We start from the raw sequence: 20133 nt of genomic DNA, 5'->3' as shown, positions 1-20133 counted from the left end.
TTGGCAATGAAGGTTTACTAATCGCAAAAATAGTTCTGTTCATAAAATAAAATTATAAATGTCTCAATTCAATTTTATTATTTTTTAATTATAAAATTAAACTATCATAACCTAACCGAACTAACCAAACTTGCTGATAAAGAAATAATATAACAAAAGTTTAGTAATCGGAAAAATAATTCTGTTTATTAAATAAAACTAGAATTTGCTCAATTAAAATTTTATAATGACTTAATAATAAAATTAAACTGTAATAACCGAACTAAACCAACCAAACTTGCTGATAATAAAAAAATCTTGGACAAAAAGTTAATGCTACCAGCAGGATTCGAACCCGGGACATTCAGTTTATCAGCCCAGCACGCTAACCATTAGACCACCGAGGCCGATGGCTACCGATCGTTTTGTTATGGTAATGGCGTTCCCTCAGCTAATAAGAAGCCCACAGCTGTCATCGTAGCCTCTTCTATACCTCCCCTGAGTAAATACCGAATTTCTAGTTCTAGGTTCTTTGCATGCATTAAGTATCTTTGTAAATTAAAAAAGTTTGAAGGCAGCTGTGATAAAGTAGGGGAACACGCTTACACTGAGGATTTTTAATGACGTGAAGTGTTTGCAGACCGTAGATAGTTGCAAAGGACTATTTCATCAAGCGGCTTATTTATTTAGCCTTGGTTAGTTATTTAGCCTTGATTGTGACAAACTACCTGACTACCTCCAAATACTTAAGTTGGTGTCCCAATCTTTGTTATAGAAGAAAATACGTACAAAATGTTTCTGTATCCATCTTTCTATGATGTTTTGAATGTCGTCAAAACTTATATGAACCTATGAACCGAAAGCAAGATTGACATGGTCTATACAAGATATTAAATGGTCATTTCCCAATAATTAGCATAGTGAGTTTCTTACCCCAATATAAATGTCAAAGTAAAAAACAATAACGGTATAAATTGGGATAAATATCAAACATGGATAGCTTCAGAAACGTTATGAGAGTATATTTTTATAAATAATGTTAACGCTATACAAATATTTATACATACAAAAAAACAAACCAAATATTATACCCTTGTGACTTGTATGACTAGTGGAGGTATTAGTTTCCATATATGCTTTTCCTTGGAAGTGCACTGGATGTTGACCTTGTACTGGCCTGGAGTGAGGAAAACCACTATACATTCGTGGTATGCCTGGCCTAACTCTGCTACCTGAAAGAACAACTTGTATTAAAAAAAAAAGTATACATCAAAACAAAATCCAAACCTAAACATATTGACAGATACATTTAACTTGTTTCCCCACAATTACTGATAACACCATGCATTATTAATCACATAATTCACACCTCTTCACTTCATTACCTCTAATTGCTTCACCCAATTTTTATCCTTATAAAAATTCCTTCGTGCCTTCGTTGCCATATTTTATCCATCTGATCAATTACTTGTCAAGCCTCATTCTACATTTTTCCATTAAATTTTGGATACTTCTAGATATACCATGTCAATGGACTGGTTGTAGCCAATTTTCAAATTAAAACAGAAGTTAGTTATAACTGCTCACATAGTAACAGATAATGATATGCGATGTGACACAAGATACTGTTGTTTACAATAAGTAAATATTGTGAAGCGGTTAGTTAAGTACCATACGTCTTCCAATTCAACTTGGTTAAATGTCAGCGTGTTCAACAAACATCAGTAATTAACTTCCAACACACTTTTGGCAGCTCAATTTAACTATTTCCATTTGTATTCTAAAACTGGGTGAAGCTATTGGAATTTCTCAAAGCTATCACTCAACCTTCATCCGCCCCTTACCTCGTCCAGTTGGACACAGGTGGCGCCGGAGCAAGCTATCCTTGTGTCCAGCTGGTAGTTGGTGGCGCCGTTCTGGTGGTCCTGGAAGAACTGAACGTCCAGCTCTAGCTCCCGCAGTGGCCATGATAGGGAGTTGATCAGGTTGACGGCCAACAGCAGACTCTGGCCTACCTGACTGGTCAACTCTTGCTGAGGCTCCACCTTGCTGCTGTTGATCATCACCTCTGCGACAGTTAGACACAGTCATTAGTTTACTCAGATTAGAGTTGTCCAAGCAGCTAGATTTGATTTTCAAGTCAAGCTGAGCCCACTTGTATATTAGGTTTTTTTATCGATCTTCATTGGCGACTTTCAAATGAAGGGGCTTGCAGATGGTTCAACCATTTAAATAAATTAAGCAAAATTACAGCAACCAAGGATTATTTTATGTAGTCATTAAACCAATTTTTTTTCGTACTAAAATGAAAATGTATGTTCTCAATACGAGCGTTGTGGGACTTAAGTAACTCCCTTTTTCCCCATGGCAAGAAAGAATCAGCTGAAGTCAGGAACCATTTTGTGAGCTAATCTATAAATGTAAACAATGTAATAAATTTACATTTTGTGATATACTGTATTTATTTTAAAGAATGGTAGTATGACAAAAAATATAAATTACACAATGTGAGAGTGTATTTTTAACCCTCATTTTCTGAACCAGACTAAACTTGAGCTTGTGTCAAAAAAGTTACTTCAGGCCTTAATGATAACATAATACACCATTACTTAAAACAAACTATAAAAATGTAGGTTGCAATGACAAGTGTTACAACTGACCCCAGTTGATGGGAGACATGCGCACGATGTCCAGCATGCCCAAAGACAGCGAGATACCGTGTAGTGAAGCCGTGCCGCAGTGTTCCCCAGACACTAGACACCACCTCAGGTCTACCAGGGCGGAGATGTGGCTGCTACAGGTCATGTTCAACTCCATCAGGTCATGCACACTCTCTCCCGGCCGGAACAACTACACACACACACATCATTATACCTAGTTTAGGGTTATATGTTGAGGTACTGATCGAAGCATAGAACAGGACAATGGCTGGGTCGACACTTCAAATAAACCCTTCACTAAATAGTAAATACACCATTTAAAGTGAAAATGTAGTGAATAATTTTAATATTTAACTAATTCATTTTCTTGGAGAAAAAAAGCACAGTAACTATACTCAGAGTTATCCTTAGACAATTTAATTGTGTGTTTGTTCCATTTTAGTCAGCCAACTTTAAGGGTTAAAAATAACTGCATAATGTAATATCAACACTTGATGTCCCAATTCCAACACTAGATGGTTGATTAACATGGGCAGACGCACAATCATTTTTTTGTTTCTCTGCGATAATTAGGTAGCTTTTATCTAAGATGTTAAGTTCTATTTCGTAATTTTCCTTTGTCATTGGAATGTTGAAATAGAATTAAACAAAATTAAATACTTAGCATCAAGGAATGGATATAAGCAAAACATCATCTACAATATGATTAGAAACATAAAAAGAAAGACAAATCTAAATCAAGAACACAACAAAGAAAGAAAGAAGAAAGAGAAATTCATTAGCATCCCATTCAATACAACTCTTAACAGGACTACAAGAAAAACTTTTCAAAATTCTGAATACAAAATTGGCTTTAAAACAAAAAATAACGCTTTCAACAACTAATAACATTACTACAAATAAAGATCAAGACATCTACGTCAAATCTGGCATATACAAAATTAACTGCACTGATTGTGAACACTTCTACATTGGTCAGACAGGACGCTCTTTTAAATCTAGATTCAAAGAGCACATTCAAGCTCTTAAGAGCAACAACAGAACATCCATGAAATCAAACTTTGCTGAACACCTTTTATCGACCAACCACAATTACAGGAATTTAAAAAACAACATGAAAATTCTAAAATTTTTAAACAAAGGAAATCAAATGGATTCAAATGAACAATATTTCATATACAAAGAAAATCTAAAAAATCCAAATCATATTTTAAATAGCCAAATTCTTTCAAGAAACCCAATCTTTTCCAAATCGTGTCTAATTCTATAAATCATCTGTATAATTTAAATTATATTTATTTATATACAAACAAACAATATAAACAAAAGTTAGGTATTTAATGTTATTTGAAGTTTGAAAATGTTGAGAGCATAATGTAGCTGCACTTAATGTATAATTTTATCAAACAAATATTTTTTAAATATTGAGAATCCGCTTGATATTGTAGAAGGGTAAAATACAAAAATAGCTTTTTCGGATATTGAAGTAACAAAGATTTGATGTTGAGAGAAACACCAGATCTTGTGATGTAGTGGATTTTGATGACTGGCATTCATTTTTAAGTTCCTGTAAAACTGAATCCTGTTACATCTCTAAAATAGCAATATAATTATTCTTGATGATTGAATAGTAATAGACAACATTACAGTAAACTATTAGACACGCATCCAATATTTAATAGCTTGATTTCTTTTCAAACTGAAAATTGTATACAAGTTCCCTAAAAAAACATAAAAAAAATATTCTTATCTCTGACCTTGCCAATCTTGGTGAGTGGGCAGCGCTCGACGGGTATTGGGATACGACAAGACTCCTTCTCTTCCATCAGCAGGCTCTTATTCATCCCATACTTGAGTTCTAACTCTTGGTTGGTCATATTGGCAATATCCAAGACCAGGTAGAACTGGTTACTCCTTGACAAACATACAATTTTTGTTAAAAAAATAATTCTACATTTTTTCTACAGATACATAAGGTAGGCAGGTACAGTGATTATAGATTTAGTAAAATTTTCATCATAAAAGAGTTGACAAGATATTTTTCACGTGTCTCCTGCCTGGCTGGGGATTATCGTACAAAGACCTGACAGCCTCCTGCTGGTCCCAGGAGACATTTCTACTCATAAATATCAATTGGTTAAAAACATCTCTGTTCAGATTAGCAATCTAATGTGTCGTTATTATTTCTTGTGTAGGCTTATGATTATGAAAGACACGTTTATATTTGGATTAAGTTGTGTAGCCTCTTAATGATTTTAGTCAACAATAATAAAAATTTGCACGAAACCTAGGACAAATAAAATTGTTATATATGTATAAGATAACATTCAGGGCCGGTTATAGAACCTTGTCAGGGGTGGGGGCTAACTCCTCTTTCAACATGGTGTTCCTCCATGGTGTTCAAGAGGTGTTCCTCTTTGGTTACTCTTTCAAGTTATTTTTAACATCTAGAACTGTGTCCAACAAACTTCCACTCTTATAAATTGTTTATCTCATGTAAATCGTTAAAATAATTAGTTACTGCTACCTCATGAGTGTCGTAAAATCTTTTAACAAGTCTCAGTAAAATTTAAATTCAAAGCTTTGATGCAAATATTATTTTTCCTCAACAGTAAGTTAACTGAAATAATTACGTCTCAGCTGGCATGACATCCCAGTTGGTGATGAATACAGAATGGTTTATTTCCAGTGTGAAGACGAACATAGCGACTCTGCAATAGCCAGCACTCAAACCCGGGTCACTGGAGTACCTCACCTTCAGATGGCATTGCAGGGCCTGCAAATCATAAACAATGTCTCTGGACTACTGAGCGTAAACAAATACAGCTCCTGTAATTATAAGGGTAATTATAATTACAGGTTGTAATTATTGGCGCAATATATTTGAGCTCATGACGAAAAGAGTCACGTTAGGCCGTCGACACACGGGAAGACTGTTTTCCAACTGAAATCGGCAACTAGTTGGACAAACTAGTCGCCAGCGTCCCGACCAATGTAGTTAGGTGGGACAGTACACACGGTGCGACTGCTATGCGACCAGTTGAGGACCAGTCGGCGATCAGTCGTTAAGCAACCGGACCTGCCGGTTGCTCGGTGATTTCAGTCGCCTGGTTTGAACAACTTTTCGCATATTTGTATTGCGCTTTTCAAGGATCGGGCATACCAACTGCGATAACTCTTCGTAAGTACTTTTTGACATCCTGTTCATAGACTGAAATTTTGGGTCTGTTTCTTTTAATGCAGCGGCAGCTACAAAGAGCCTACATTTAATATTTGTTTTAACATAAGGATGTACCCAATACCTTCTACGTTCTTGATTGTCTATAAAACAGGGCTTCTTAATCACTACCACTCATTTCAAACACCATACACAGTACACAGTATCGTTATAAAAAAATTAAAACTCATTTACTGTCTCAACTCAACTACAGTCGCGCCCGTGTGCGGATTTAACCAACGCAACTGCAATCGTAATCGCGTCACAAAAAAGTTGGTTCAACTTTAGTTGGGTTTCAGTCTTCCCGTGTGTCGACCGCCTTAGTCTCTAGTGTTTCAAGATTCAGCTAATTCTTCATACAAACAACACATAGTTGAATGAGCCACTCAAAGACTATGCTACAGTTTAACTCTACAATTATATTTTCTCCCTTATTTTATGCTACTATAATAGTAGATGTGGTATAGTGATGAAATTAATAATAAATAAGCTGTCATTTCAATTTAGCATGGTTAAAAAGTTGACATATTTGAGATAAATTTACATCAGTGCACTCAGTCGGTGGCTTAATTCATCTACATTCACTTTCACTCTTAAACTAGCTACAACTTTACCATGGGAATGGAATATGTGGTCAAAGATATTACCTAATGAGGAGTTGGCACTATATAACTGAAAAGTTTCTAGATTACAAATGACAAACCAATTCATTTTTAGCAAATTTCCCATAAAAGTAATAAGCTATTACCATAGGTCTCATAGTAAGATCTGGACCTGCGACCAATTTACTTTTTCGTTTTGATGTCGTCAGAGACAAAAAAAAATTCAAATTCATATATTTATGTGTTTCCGGTTTCCGTTAACACGAAGACTTAACATGTTCGCTGCTGAAAACCTTTACACAGGCACTCGTAAACTGCGGCGAGGCCCAGGCGGAGCCCCGGCGCGCTACTGAATCAGCGATCGCAATTGGCATTCAAATATCTCAGTAAGACCAATCACAAAAAGGAGTGGTGATTGTTCTGCAATACTGCCAAAACTGGACGTAGTTAATTGAAACACCCAAAGGTAGCAGCACTCTCTGGATCAATAACCAGTGTCATTGTAATATGGCTTGAATAGAGAAAATTCCCGAAACCGGGACAAAAGCATTGGCAGGCGGGATTTCACGGGGAAATTTACTACCAACCTACACCACAATTATAGACTGGTATTACAGACACAATACAAACGCGTACCAACCGTCCTCGGTGAGAACCTGAGCCACAATGACTGGGCAAACAATGCATTTTGCGCTGTGTCCCCGGTGAGCCGCCTCTCACCACAGCATGCCATGCGTCACCGGGGACCCAGCCGCTGCGAATGTGATAAGCAAAATTTTAAAATATATTTGATTTTATGAAATTTGGTACAATTGTGCTAACCTGTGTTTATGAGAACTCCATACTAGCGTGATCGGACTATGGGAACGGAGGTTGATGGTGGTTTTATTGTGTAAAAATAGGTTTTCCATATTCAACCCTATAAACATAAAGTTTTGCAATTTCTTCCCAAACTATTTTGGAGAGTTGAAAAATATTTAGTATGTACCAATACTTTATGTATGTGTAGGCCTATATTGAAGTTTTTTATACGCTTGACGCTTGATGGTTAAGCACCAAATTAATATAAAATTTCCATGTCATTTTATGGATTATGGAAAATAAGTAAACTGTTACCTTGGGTGAATTTTCTACACACAGCTTGCTGAATTGGGATGAAAATGAGTTCAGACTGCTTCCTCCAGATCTGGAACACATATTTGATTTGAAACAAAATTGAAACAGGAACATATTAAAATTTAAAGCACAGAACGTCAATTTTACAAACCACCTAATCTGTAACAGTTATTTTGGCCAGAAGGATTGACAACCGATGATGTTATGGGTGTTTCCTGTATAATAAACAAATAAATGTAGGTTTTCAAGTCACTAGGTCCTAAAATGACTCTTTTCGGTCCTAAGTAGGTAAATGAGCGAGGGTTGAAAGTTGAAAGACATTTTTTGATCATGTGTTGAAATATATTTTACCATACTGCATCATCCCTTTAAGCTAAATAGTTAAAAAAAATTTAAATGTACATTGTTTATTATTATAAATAAGCTTCCAAACGGTTACCTTTGTTTAGATACTATAAACAAACAGCTGTTATAAATGTTGAACGAGGCTCAATCTCGTCCTTGTAAATGAAAATAAATTCATATTAAGTACCTAAATTTTTTTAAATTTAAATTTGCCCAAACGTGTTGATAAAAGGTTATGATGATAAACACAAATTTCAATATTAATACATTAATGTATTTGCAAATCAGGCTTATCTTTTCGGGCAAAATCAACAGATTGAGATGGCTTTTGGAGCTATAAAAATGTACAGCTGATGTCCTGGACACCGATAAAATAAATACTTTAGCTCCACAACGTGTGAATTGAAAACAATGGTTTATACTGGAGGATGAGGAAAATTAGTTTTTAAAACATAAAATGTTTTAAAATACTTAAGTACTTGATGGGAACAGCAAAAAAGTTACAATATGCCACAGTGATTGGTATGCATCAACGTCGGGGATGAAATGTTCACTTTGTATTAAACTGTGGTATTTATTTAAATAGCCACTCACAAAACAATAGTGATCACTAAATGTTTAGTTCAGTTGAAAAAATTTAACCAACTTGAATGATGAAGCGGTGGACTTGGTGACAAGACGCTCGGTGCTTTGCTTGTTGCTTGAAGAGGAAAGATATGAGCTTGGGGCTGAGAAAATGCTTCCAGCACTCCCTGCATCTGTAAAGCCCCGTTTTCTTTAAACATTTTGCCTGAAAAATGTTGCGAGCTAAGCTCAAGTTGATTTGAGCACAGCTCCCAACAATGTTGGCACACTGATTCCATTTCAAGCAGTTCCCGCAACATCAGCCAACCCCTCCTCACTCCAAGCACCATCTTTGCCCTTTATGCTACATCTACATCATGGGGAGTGAAGAGACCGCTGCTGCTTTTGTTGTAAAGGCTCGTTCTTCTTACCAATTTATTAATTTAAAAGGTAGAAAGCAACCGCAATAGTGGATTAGAAGTCTTTTTGCTTAAAGGTTTGTTGAATGTGCCTACAACTCCCTTTTGAGGTACCGGTAGGCTATTTAAAGCTCAGGCTGGATTTCAAAATTGTATACAAATGACGGCAAGTGATTTAGAAGAGTTGGTTTAATTGGTAGGTCCTCTAATCTCAAAACATACACCATAAACCAAATCTTTTAGTGTTTAACCCGTCTGCTAGGGGTGCGATATAGTGCTGGCGTCTGATGGAACTAATCACAGAGCAAGTTTGCATGCGTGAGTTCTGCTCACAATGTTGGCTGGAGGACACCGTTTCCATTAGGTTTTGAGCACAGCTCACAACGCTCACAACAATTTTGTGAGCTGCAATGGCTGCCAACACTTTTTGTTTGCCAACACTGCTCAAAACATTTTGCTTGTGTTTTCATTAAACATTTTACCTGAACATTGTTGTGAGTTTATCTCACAACAATGTTTTGAGCAGAAAATATTTTATGGAAACGGGGCTTTATGAAAATACAAAACATTTCAATTGTGTTGGCTCAATTCATCATCTCCTTTAATGTAAAATGTCAGCACAGTTTTCTTAATTATATATCAGGTTATTATGCTTACCCAACATTTAATGATTAAACTACGTAGCCTAAAGCTAAACACTATAAATTTTTTATCATATTTTTCAAAATTAAAAAACGCTGGCCAATGGCATGGGGACCTTCATCTTGGTCTAGCTCACAAAACTTGGCGACAACTTACCCTCCCTGTGCCTCTTATATTATTTTGTGTTTGCTGCTTGAGAATGACACCAACAATGACGTCTACTAGACATACCTTGGCTGTGGGAGGCCAGGAAGCTGGCTGCTCCCTGGAGCTGGAGCTGGAGGCTGCTGGAGGCTCCAGGCTGGATAGGGAGGGATGCTTGTAGAGACTCACTGTCCCACGTTATCACCTAGGCAACGGACATTAACACCACCACTTCTTTTCACAGCAAAAATCTGGGTTATCTTGGCAGTTAAAACAAAAAACTGTTACAAACGTCCCATACCACCAGCAGAATAAGTTCCTTGTCCCATAATAGTGATACTTACATATAATGCACCAAATGTCCTTTCATGTGTGAATATACGATCAGCCTAGTTGTTTGTTTTTATAACAGGAAGAGAGATTGAGGTTGTAGGCCTACATAGTTCTAAATCGATAAAACACCAATATATTTTAAATTGTTACTTATGAATTATTATACCTACGATCCTATTATCATCTTGTAAGTAAATATTTCAAGGTCTTATATAGGCGTAACTTATATAAGCATACACTGTTTAATAAGGAACAATTTAATATTATAATTTAACATAAAACAGGTAAATAGGTCGAGTTGATATTAATTCAATTGATATTAATTGTACACGATTTGGATTGACTGCTTTTTGAGATCGCATAGTTCAACTAGAAACTTTCACGACCATGTCAACAGAACCGAACTCCAATGTATTGCATGTTTTCTACCCTCCATAAACTGAGAGACACCAGGAATTGAAAAGTCTGGTCCAGAGGGCAGAAGAGTGAGGGGAGGGCTGTGACAGACATTGGTATAAGGTCATCCTCAGAAAAGGAATATATTTCGGAAAGTTTTTTGAGAGTATTCCTGATGATAATAAGTGTACATTGTTTTAGTGGTGTGTATTTGGTTCTTAATAAACAGAGTAACATGATAAAAGTCCACCATAAAATCTTCATTACCTTTTCACATTCGTGAAGGCACTCTAATGACACCTCAAGCCACTGTATTGGCAACTGGCCTTTATTAACCAGTTCTAACGTTGTTTCCATGCTAAAACAAAACAACTAATGTCATTAAGTTTAGTAAAGGATGTCTTAAAAATTAATAATTCAGAACTATTCTTTTAAAATATTTTTAATGTTCCTGGAACTGATTGATGTTCACAATCATTTGTAATGTTTAGTCTTTGCACATATGTGCGTATGATAACCCAAATATTAGTGAAGGGTGAGAGTAGAATGGAGTTTGATGCTTTTAGTAGTTTGTAGCTTTGTTACTGACTAATATCAGCTGTTTTATTTGTCAGGGCCATTTATTAAAATCCCAATGATCAAGGACAGCTGGGTCCAGTAGCGAACCATCAAAATGTTACACACTTTTCTCAGGATCGAACCGGCGACCTTTTGATTACTAGGCAAGCACTATAACCACTGAGCTACCCAGCTCAGGTAAATGAGGAGGGACTTAAGTACAAAGGAATTTGTCCTCATTAGATAGCTTACACACCTAAAAATTCTGTGACAGCTGTTTCTTGTTATTTAGATAGTAAATTGTACAATGGTCAACACATGACATCATTTTAGTATCAATTTACATCTAATGACTGGTATTTGTAAAAGTAATATAAAATGCTGCATAGTACATTAACAGCATATATTACCTTTCTCCGGCATACAGGGAAACAGAGACTCCATTTGCAGTTTTATTAGGCAATGACGATGTGATCTAGAACATTCAAAATCATAGTAGCTGTCAATAAAATCTACTAGTGATTATGGTAAATTAATAGTTTAGTCTTCAATGTAGCTTGCATGTGTTGGCCAAATAAATGTATTTTTAACTACAAATTATTAACTCCTTATATTTATGTTATATAATTTCCAGACCATTTTATCTTAACCCTTCAAGCTTCACTAGCTTATATTTCGGACAAGTAGTACAACCTGGGAATCAATTTTAGAAAAACAATACAACACCTGGAGACAGCGTCACCACGGGTTTAAATCCTGCCTCAGTCAGGTCTAATGTGCAACACATGGCTAGTTCACATGTCTGTGGCAAGTGTTGGGGGGAAAAGGCCTACGTCTGTGGCAAATGTTTAGATAAGAGGCCTACACTGTGGCAAATGTTTGGGGAAAAGGCCTACATCTGTGGCAAATGTTTGGGGAAGAGGCCTACATCTGTGGCAAATGTTTGGGGAAGAGGCCTACATCTGCAGCTAATGTTTGGGGAAGAGGCCTTTGTCTGTGGCAAATGTTTGGGGAAGAGGCCTACGTCTGTGGCAAAGGTTTAAGGAAGAGGCCTACATCTGTAGCAAATGTTTGGTGAAGAGGCCTTTGTCTGTGGCAAATGTTTGGGGGAGAGGCCTTCGTCTGTGGCAAATGTTTGGGGAAGAGGCCTTCGTCTGTGGCAAATGTTTGGGGAAGAGGCCTTCGTCTGTGGCAAATGTTTGGGGAAGAGGCCTTCGTCTGTGGCCAATGTTTGGGAAAAAGGCCTACATCTGAGGCAAATGTTTAGATAAGAGGCCTACTCTGTGGCAAATGTTTAGGGAAAAGGCCTACATCTGTGGCAAATGTTTGGGGCAGAGGCCTTCGTCTTAGAGAGTCTAAGAGGCCTACTTAAAATTAAAGTTAACAAGCTCAATTGGAAGTTAGGGATGAGAGAAATCTTTGTGTGAGTTGCACTTCAAATCATGCATTTTGCTACTTTTTGGTTATAATTCATGTGTGTGTCTACCAGTAACTTGTTTTAAAATAATTTTAATTTTTTGTTAAAGATGAGTGAAAAACTAACAATAATAGGTGTGGTTTAATTAATCTATGATCTATGGATTTCAAACGGATGAATGCATAGTTATGAAAACTTAAAAGAAATAGTTCTTGCCATTTTCTAAACAAACAAAAATTAAAGAATACCAGTTTACAGTTCATGAAAAAAATTTAAAACAAAATTTAAAGGTATTATTCTACAACACATTAATTTTCTATGAGGATAGCTTATTTTTTGTTGTTTTTTAGAAAACTCACCTCTAGAAGAGGTAAAGCAGGAATCACTTCAACAGTAAACATGGGCCGAGCAATTATAGGTATATTCTTTAGTCGACAATTGCTTTTTACACCAAGAGTGTGAGTTGAATACCCTGCAAAAAAAAAGTTAAATTAAAATGTTGCTGATGTAATAAAATTTGATTTTACCATGTACAGTTAAATGATTATTAGACTATGGCTCTTTGTGGACCTTGGTATTCACAGCTAAAATTCTTGAAGATCAGAACTCTGCCCAAGAGACCTATCTTTTTTTATTCAATAGATAAATCTATGAATGACAACAAAAGAGCTCAGAATCATCATGGGGTAATATGAACACATAGCCGATTGCCATTGATGATTGGCAATATTTGAACATGAACTTCCAGGGGAGAAGACACTCCTCCTCTAGATCAAAATCTTTAAACTGTACAAATCTACCAACAGGGAAAATTATTGGTGGTAAAGTGGTTTCCCAGGAACAAAAGAAACATTCCACTTCCTCAATATATTTGTTATACAAGGTGCCTTATACATGGTTTTGACCTGTGTAGTACTGAGACTGCCACAGCACCTAGTCAAAAATAAAAACTTCAACCAACAACTAGTTGACTCCCAATTCCTAACTAAAACACTGTTAGCACATGACATTCAAGAACATCTTCTGCGATCACAAGGAAATTGTCAATATCTTCCACGGTGATGGCAAAATCATAAACACCATTGACGGTCATGGCAAAATTGAGTTCTGCAAACACGTCCATCAGTTGGCAATGGATTTCAAATGGGGTCGACCCTCTTCCTATAGGACCCTAATTACAGAATGTGATTCTTACTTTGTGAGAGCGGAGATTTTTCTTCACATCATTATCTGCTACTACGACGAAACTTATCACCGCATAGAGGTAGAAATTGTAGAGAACAAAGTTAAGAACTTGGCCATAATGTCAGATTTGAACTATCTAGATTAGTCCCGGAACAGAAGCTTGTTAGATATTAACCCTTTCACCTCTCTTTTCGGCCGTGAGGCGACATCAGCCGTTTCTCAACCGTACCATGTAACGGCTTCCAAAATCAAAACAAAATCAAGAAAAGTTTTTTGGACAATTTTATTTTTTATTATTAGTAGACTATAGTTACAAGTTAAAATACTGGTAGGCTTAATGATCTGCATAATAAATTTAACCCTGGGCATTAGAGGAGCCCTAAAATGAGAATCAAAAGGGTTAAGTTACGGATGACTCTTGTAAGGTACCTGTAATCTCCAATAGTCCAACCTCTTTGGCAGTCCCAGCAAGAGTGACGCCCACATTGGTTGCCTCTGGGGGCAGAACCAGGGTGAGGGGAAGGCTCTCAAACACCACCCCAGAGGTCAGCAATCTCTACAAGTCCACCAACACTGTTATTATAATTATAATATTATAGAACTGATAGAAAAATAGTATCCAACAAAACAATACAACAATTTCAAGTTTCACGGTAGATTCAGTGTTTTTTTTTTCTTATCATAAACCTGAGTAATTTTTTTTTGCAGTCAATAGTTTTTTCATAAATTGTTCTTGTATAGAATAGTAACTAAAGGTATATACTGAATTGGACCTCAACTGCCATAGTGATTTTTAAATTCTACCTAAACCAAATACTTCATCCAGAAAAAATCTTGAAAAATTATTTTATCACCTTCAATCCTGAAAAAGAGTGCATAGACCTACAATCTCATATGACTAAGTTCCTATGGCCTTAAACTTGTACAGTAAATCTATACTATACTCCTTTAGCAGTACAGTATTAACTCAGAAATGGTAGAGGTGTGAACTGGTACACCTAGTACAAGCTAACCTCATATCTACAGCTAAGCTTACAGTGACTCAATGAGTCAATGTATTTCAAATCGTTGATATGCCTATTCTCGGTGGGTGCCACACGACATGTTGGCATAGAGTTATTGACTTGAACAAATATCCTACATGGCTTTAGTGGAGAGAGATCTCCAATACATTTAAACACTTAACCTCACTTAATATCTGTTCTATTTTTCCATATGTGGACTACAGCTTAAAAAAACTGATGTCTTAACCACAAAATCCCTGTGCTTCTTCTCATATTAAACTGATCTCAAAACCAACTTTAAACATATGAAAGTAAGAAAAAAATATTTGTAAAGCCTGTCGTGTTTTTTTGTGATTTCAGACTCAAATTATGTGGAAGCAAAGTACAGCTTATTTGAATCTATTTACTTTACCATGTTGGAAACTTCCAGTTCAAAAGGGAATGGGTTGCTCAGCTCAAGTTTGACTTCACACAGATCATCAGCAACCCACAAGTAATCTGGAATTATTAAACCATGATTATCAGATTTGTCTGAATGTTATTTGGATCCTAGATCTTTTTACTTAGTAAGTGTATGTAGTAAAAACTGTCATGCTACAGAATATGTGCTGATATTTCAGACTGATAATGGGTTAAAACCATTCAAAAATCATTTCAGTGAAATTTGTTATAAATGATGTGTTTTGACATGTCTACAGTACACTTGATTATCTGAGCCCCGGTTATTTGAGCTCTCGGGGTATCCGATGTCGTTTCTGGCATAAGACTATAGTTTTTTGTTTCAATTGGAACACATTAGTTAGGCCTACTTTATTACCTATATGTAGTATATTTAAACAAAAACAAAACTTGTAGACATGAATGTGTCAAGTTATAACGGAGGTCAAATAAAAAAAAAGTAATTTTATGATTTTCAAACTGAAAAGGACCACCTTATTGTTTTGTTTCAAATACTTACTTAAGTGCATTTATTATATTATTATATTAAATAAATAAATATAGGATGGAGAGGACACAGCTAACTCACCTGATGAAAGGTTGCAGATGAGTCAAAGAACACATAAAATCACACACATAATTTACTTAATATTTCGCCTCTTTCAGAGGCTTCTTCAGAAGTAGGCCTAGATGGTAGTTACAAAACAACAGTTTAAATAGGATGACACAGTTTGAACTCAAAATGTCTGACAGGTTGTCCAACTGACACTGCACAAAGCACTAAATACAGGCACATTGCAATATTGTATTTACATATAATATGTACATTGAAAAGCAAATTAGTTTTGTCCATGAAAAGAAATACTTAAGAGTTAGCTGTGAGGGTGAGGATATGAGGATATTATCTAATGTTGAGGTTAGGTGGGGTTCTGGAGTTGGTCACAAACTGGTAAGCTAATTCCCATCTTCTGAGCATTGAACTATTGCATTGGTTCTTTGGCAATGATTTTAGAGCTTTTATGGTGAAACAGTCATCAAATAGAAGTTGGTGGGATAAGGCATGTTGTGCAACTGGTTTTTCTTTGCTAGTTTTAACATCATGTCGATGGCCGTTCATGCGTTTTCGGAGAGTCTCGGTTGTTAGGCCTATGTACTGGGCTGGACAATGTGAACATTGAAGCTGGTAGATAAGGTTCTCTGAGCTGCAGGTATGATGGCCTTGGATTCTGTAATTTTTATTATGGTATGTGCTGGTAAAAGTTTCTGTAGGATGGTGTATCTGGCAAGATTTACATCGGTTTTCATTGCATGGGTATGAGCCCGGTCTTGGTTTCTCAGATGGTATTTTTGATGGATTTGGGAGTTTTGGGTGGACTAGCATATTCCTCAAATTTGGGGGTTGCCTATAGATTATGGAAGGGGCTCTTGAAAGGAGGTTTTTGGTTTGGCTGGAGGACTCTAGGATTTTGAAACCTGTTTTAAGGAGGTTGTTTAGTTGTTGCAGGCCAGGGTGGTAAGTGGTTATCAAATTTACTTGAAGATGGTTGGTATTTTTCTTTGTAGTTGGACGTGGGTTCTGAGCCGCTTGGATCTGAGATTTTACGAGAGTGCTAGGATAGCCTCGGTTTTCAAAGGCTTTTTGAAGTTGGGTTTGGTATTGTGTACGGTCTTTCGGTTCTGAAATTAGGCGATTTCCCCTTAGGGCAAGACTGTAAGGAAGTGATCTCTTGGTGTTATTCGGATGACAACTAGAAAAATGGAGGTATTGTTGGTGGTTGGTCGGTTTTATGTGGATAGATGTGGTGAGGCTATTGTTCCTTAGATGAATTGTAAGGTCTAAAAAGTTGATGGAAGTCTCAGAGAAATCCCAGGTGAAATTTAGCGGTCCAAAACTGTTGAGGTCTTCCAGGAACTTCCGTAGTGATTCTTCACCGTGGGTCCAAATTATGAAAATATCGTCAATGTATCTAAACCAGCAGATGGGGAGGTGTTCACGGCTAGACAAAAACTTTTCTTCATAATTCCCCATGTAGAGATTAGCATAAGATGGGGCCATTCTTGTACCCATGGCAGTGCCCTTGATCTGTAGGAAGTGTTTGTCCTGAAATTGGAAATAGTTCTTTTCCAGAATGAATTTTATCAGTTGAGTTATAAACGAAGTGGTGGGTAGGGATCCTTTGGGTCTGTTTTGAAGGTAGTTTTCTGTTGCTGTTAGGCCGTGGACATGAGGTATGTTTGTGTAGAGTGAGGTGACATCAATAGTGGCCATGAGAGTGTTAGCGGGGAGTGGTTGTCTGACATTGTTAAGTTTTTGCAAAAAATCATTGGAGTCCTTGATATATGAGGCCAAGTTTTGTACTAGCGGTTGTAGATAGGCGTCTACGTATGAAGAGATACGTTCCGTTAAAGAACCGCAGCCTGATACTATGGGCCTTCCTGGCGGTGGTGTTATGCCTTTGTGGATTTTTGGTAATATGTAGATTTTAGGGCAGATGGGTTCTTCTGGTATTAACAGATTTGTTGTTTCTGGGGAGATATTGTTGGATTTGGAGTGTTTGTAAATTATTTCCTTGAGTTCAGCGGTGTACTTTATAGTTGGATCTTCTTTCAGAGGGAGGTAGGTGGAAGAATCACTGAGCTGGCGTTGGATTTCTGACACATAATCAGATTTATTCATTATCACTGTGGTCGAGCCTTTGTCAGCTGGAAGGATCATGATATCAGTATTTGATTTTAAAGTTGAAATGGCTTTTTTCTCGGCTTCGGTGAGGTTATGGAGTGTTGTAGAGGTTACGTTGTTTTCGAAAGTGGGATCTGAGATGTTTTGTACCAAGAAGTTGATGTATTGTTCTATCGGATGGTCTGCTGGTAACGGAGGGGGATCGAAGTCCGAGGGTGGAGCAAACTTCGCTAGGGAGGGCGCCACACTGTTGGATTTCGAGTTGTCTTGATCTTGTGAGTTGAAATAATGTTTGAGACGTAGGTTCCTAGCTAGCGACATGATGTCTTTAACTAGGCCAAAATGGTCAAAACGGGGTGTGGGACAAAAACTGAGACCCTTGGTCAAAACTGTTTTTTCTATTTCTGAGAGCTGGTGGTTGGATAAGTTGCAAACTTGTTGTTCATTTGTAGAGGTTTCAGGGTTGTTTGGGACAGAATTGCTCTTGAATGGGGAAGTAGGAATCTTCGGTGGTTTAGGTAGAAAGGGTTTTTGGCCTACTGGTATAGGTAGTCCTAAGAGGGAGGCCAGACAAGGCCTATCTGAGATTAGAGGAACCTGATGTGGTTGGGTTTGTTGGACTAGGCCTATAGATCCATATTGATGTATATGTTTGATACAAAGAAACAACAAATCTGTTAATACCAGAAGAACCCATCTGCCCTAAAATCTACATATTACCAAAAATCCACAAAGGCATAACACCACCGCCAGGAAGGCCCATAGTATCAGGCTGCGGTTCTTTAACGGAACGTATCTCTTCATACGTAGACGCCTATCTACAACCGCTAGTACAAAACTTGGCCTCATATATCAAGGACTCCAATGATTTTTTGCAAAAACTTAACAATGTCAGACAACCACTCCCCGCTAACACTCTCATGGCCACTATTGATGTCACCTCACTCTACACAAACATACCTCATGTCCACGGCCTAACAGCAACAGAAAACTACCTTCAAAACAGACCCAAAGGATCCCTACCCACCACTTCGTTTATAACTCAACTGATAAAATTCATTCTGGAAAAGAACTATTTCCAATTTCAGGACAAACACTTCCTACAGATCAAGGGCACTGCCATGGGTACAAGAATGGCCCCATCTTATGCTAATCTCTACATGGGGAATTATGAAGAAAAGTTTTTGTCTAGCCGTGAACACCTCCCCATCTGCTGGTTTAGATACATTGACGATATTTTCATAATTTGGACCCACGGTGAAGAATCACTACGGAAGTTCCTGGAAGACCTCAACAGTTTTGGACCGCTAAATTTCACCTGGGATTTCTCTGAGACTTCCATCAACTTTTTAGACCTTACAATTCATCTAAGGAACAATAGCCTCACCACATCTATCCACATAAAACCGACCAACCACCAACAATACCTCCATTTTTCTAGTTGTCATCCGAATAACACCAAGAGATCACTTCCTTACAGTCTTGCCCTAAGGGGAAATCGCCTAATTTCAGAACCGAAAGACCGTACACAATACCAAACCCAACTTCAAAAAGCCTTTGAAAACCGAGGCTATCCTAGCACTCTCGTAAAATCTCAGATCCAAGCGGCTCAGAACCCACGTCCAACTACAAAGAAAAATACCAACCATCTTCAAGTAAATTTGATAACCACTTACCACCCTGGCCTGCAACAACTAAACAACCTCCTTAAAACAGGTTTCAAAATCCTAGAGTCCTCCAGCCAAACCAAAAACCTCCTTTCAAGAGCCCCTTCCATAATCTATAGGCAACCCCCAAATTTGAGGAATATGCTAGTCCACCCAAAACTCCCAAATCCATCAAAAATACCATCTGAGAAACCAAGACCGGGCTCATACCCATGCAATGAAAACCGATGTAAATCTTGCCAGATACACCATCCTACAGAAACTTTTACCAGCACATACCATAATAAAAATTACAGAATCCAAGGCCATCATACCTGCAGCTCAGAGAACCTTATCTACCAGCTTCAATGTTCACATTGTCCAGCCCAGTACATAGGCCTAACAACCGAAACTCTCCGAAAACGCATGAACGGCCATCGACATGATGTTAAAACTAGCAAAGAAAAACCAGTTGCACAACATGCCTTATCCCACCAACTTCTATTTGATGACTGTTTCACCATAAAAGCTCTAAAATCATTGCCAAAGAACCAATGCAATAGTTCAATGCTCAGAAGATGGGAATTAGCTTACCAGTTTGTGACCAACTCCAGAACCCCACCTAACCTCAACATTAGATAATATCCTCATATCCTCACCCTCACAGCTAACTCTTAAGTATTTCTTTTCATGGACAAAACTAATTTGCTTTTCAATGTACATATTATATGTAAATACAATATTGCAATGTGCCTGTATTTAGTGCTTTGTGCAGTGTCAGTTGGACA

General features: G+C 37.2%; 1 protein-coding gene across 1 annotated transcript in view; it reads right to left on the bottom strand.

Moving 5' to 3' along the window:
- Positions 1-976: 976 nt before the first annotated feature.
- LOC128988840 (protein brunelleschi) overlaps positions 977-20133 on the bottom strand; it is a 37517-nt gene continuing 18360 nt past the window's right edge. The window contains exons 12-24 of the mRNA XM_054410531.1: positions 14994-15079; positions 14007-14133; positions 12752-12864; positions 11386-11450; positions 10685-10775; positions 9776-9893; positions 8566-8677; positions 7575-7644; positions 5273-5415; positions 4397-4553; positions 2640-2829; positions 1824-2047; positions 977-1211 (exon numbers count right to left, since the gene is read on the bottom strand). Coding sequence (XP_054266506.1) covers positions 1065-1211; positions 1824-2047; positions 2640-2829; positions 4397-4553; positions 5273-5415; positions 7575-7644; positions 8566-8677; positions 9776-9893; positions 10685-10775; positions 11386-11450; positions 12752-12864; positions 14007-14133; positions 14994-15079 — 1643 coding nt within the window. The 3' untranslated portion in view covers positions 977-1064. The remainder of the gene's footprint in view (positions 1212-1823; positions 2048-2639; positions 2830-4396; positions 4554-5272; positions 5416-7574; positions 7645-8565; positions 8678-9775; positions 9894-10684; positions 10776-11385; positions 11451-12751; positions 12865-14006; positions 14134-14993; positions 15080-20133) is intronic.

This window comes from Macrosteles quadrilineatus, unplaced genomic scaffold (genome assembly GCF_028750875.1).
Source record: "Macrosteles quadrilineatus isolate MER2022 unplaced genomic scaffold, UCM_ALF_1.0 Scaffold_3__2_contigs__length_128488019, whole genome shotgun sequence".
Lineage (NCBI taxonomy): Eukaryota > Metazoa > Arthropoda > Insecta > Hemiptera > Cicadellidae > Macrosteles > Macrosteles quadrilineatus.
The sequence above is the reverse complement of the archived record's forward strand: the minus strand, read 5'-3'. Positions and strand labels throughout refer to the sequence as shown.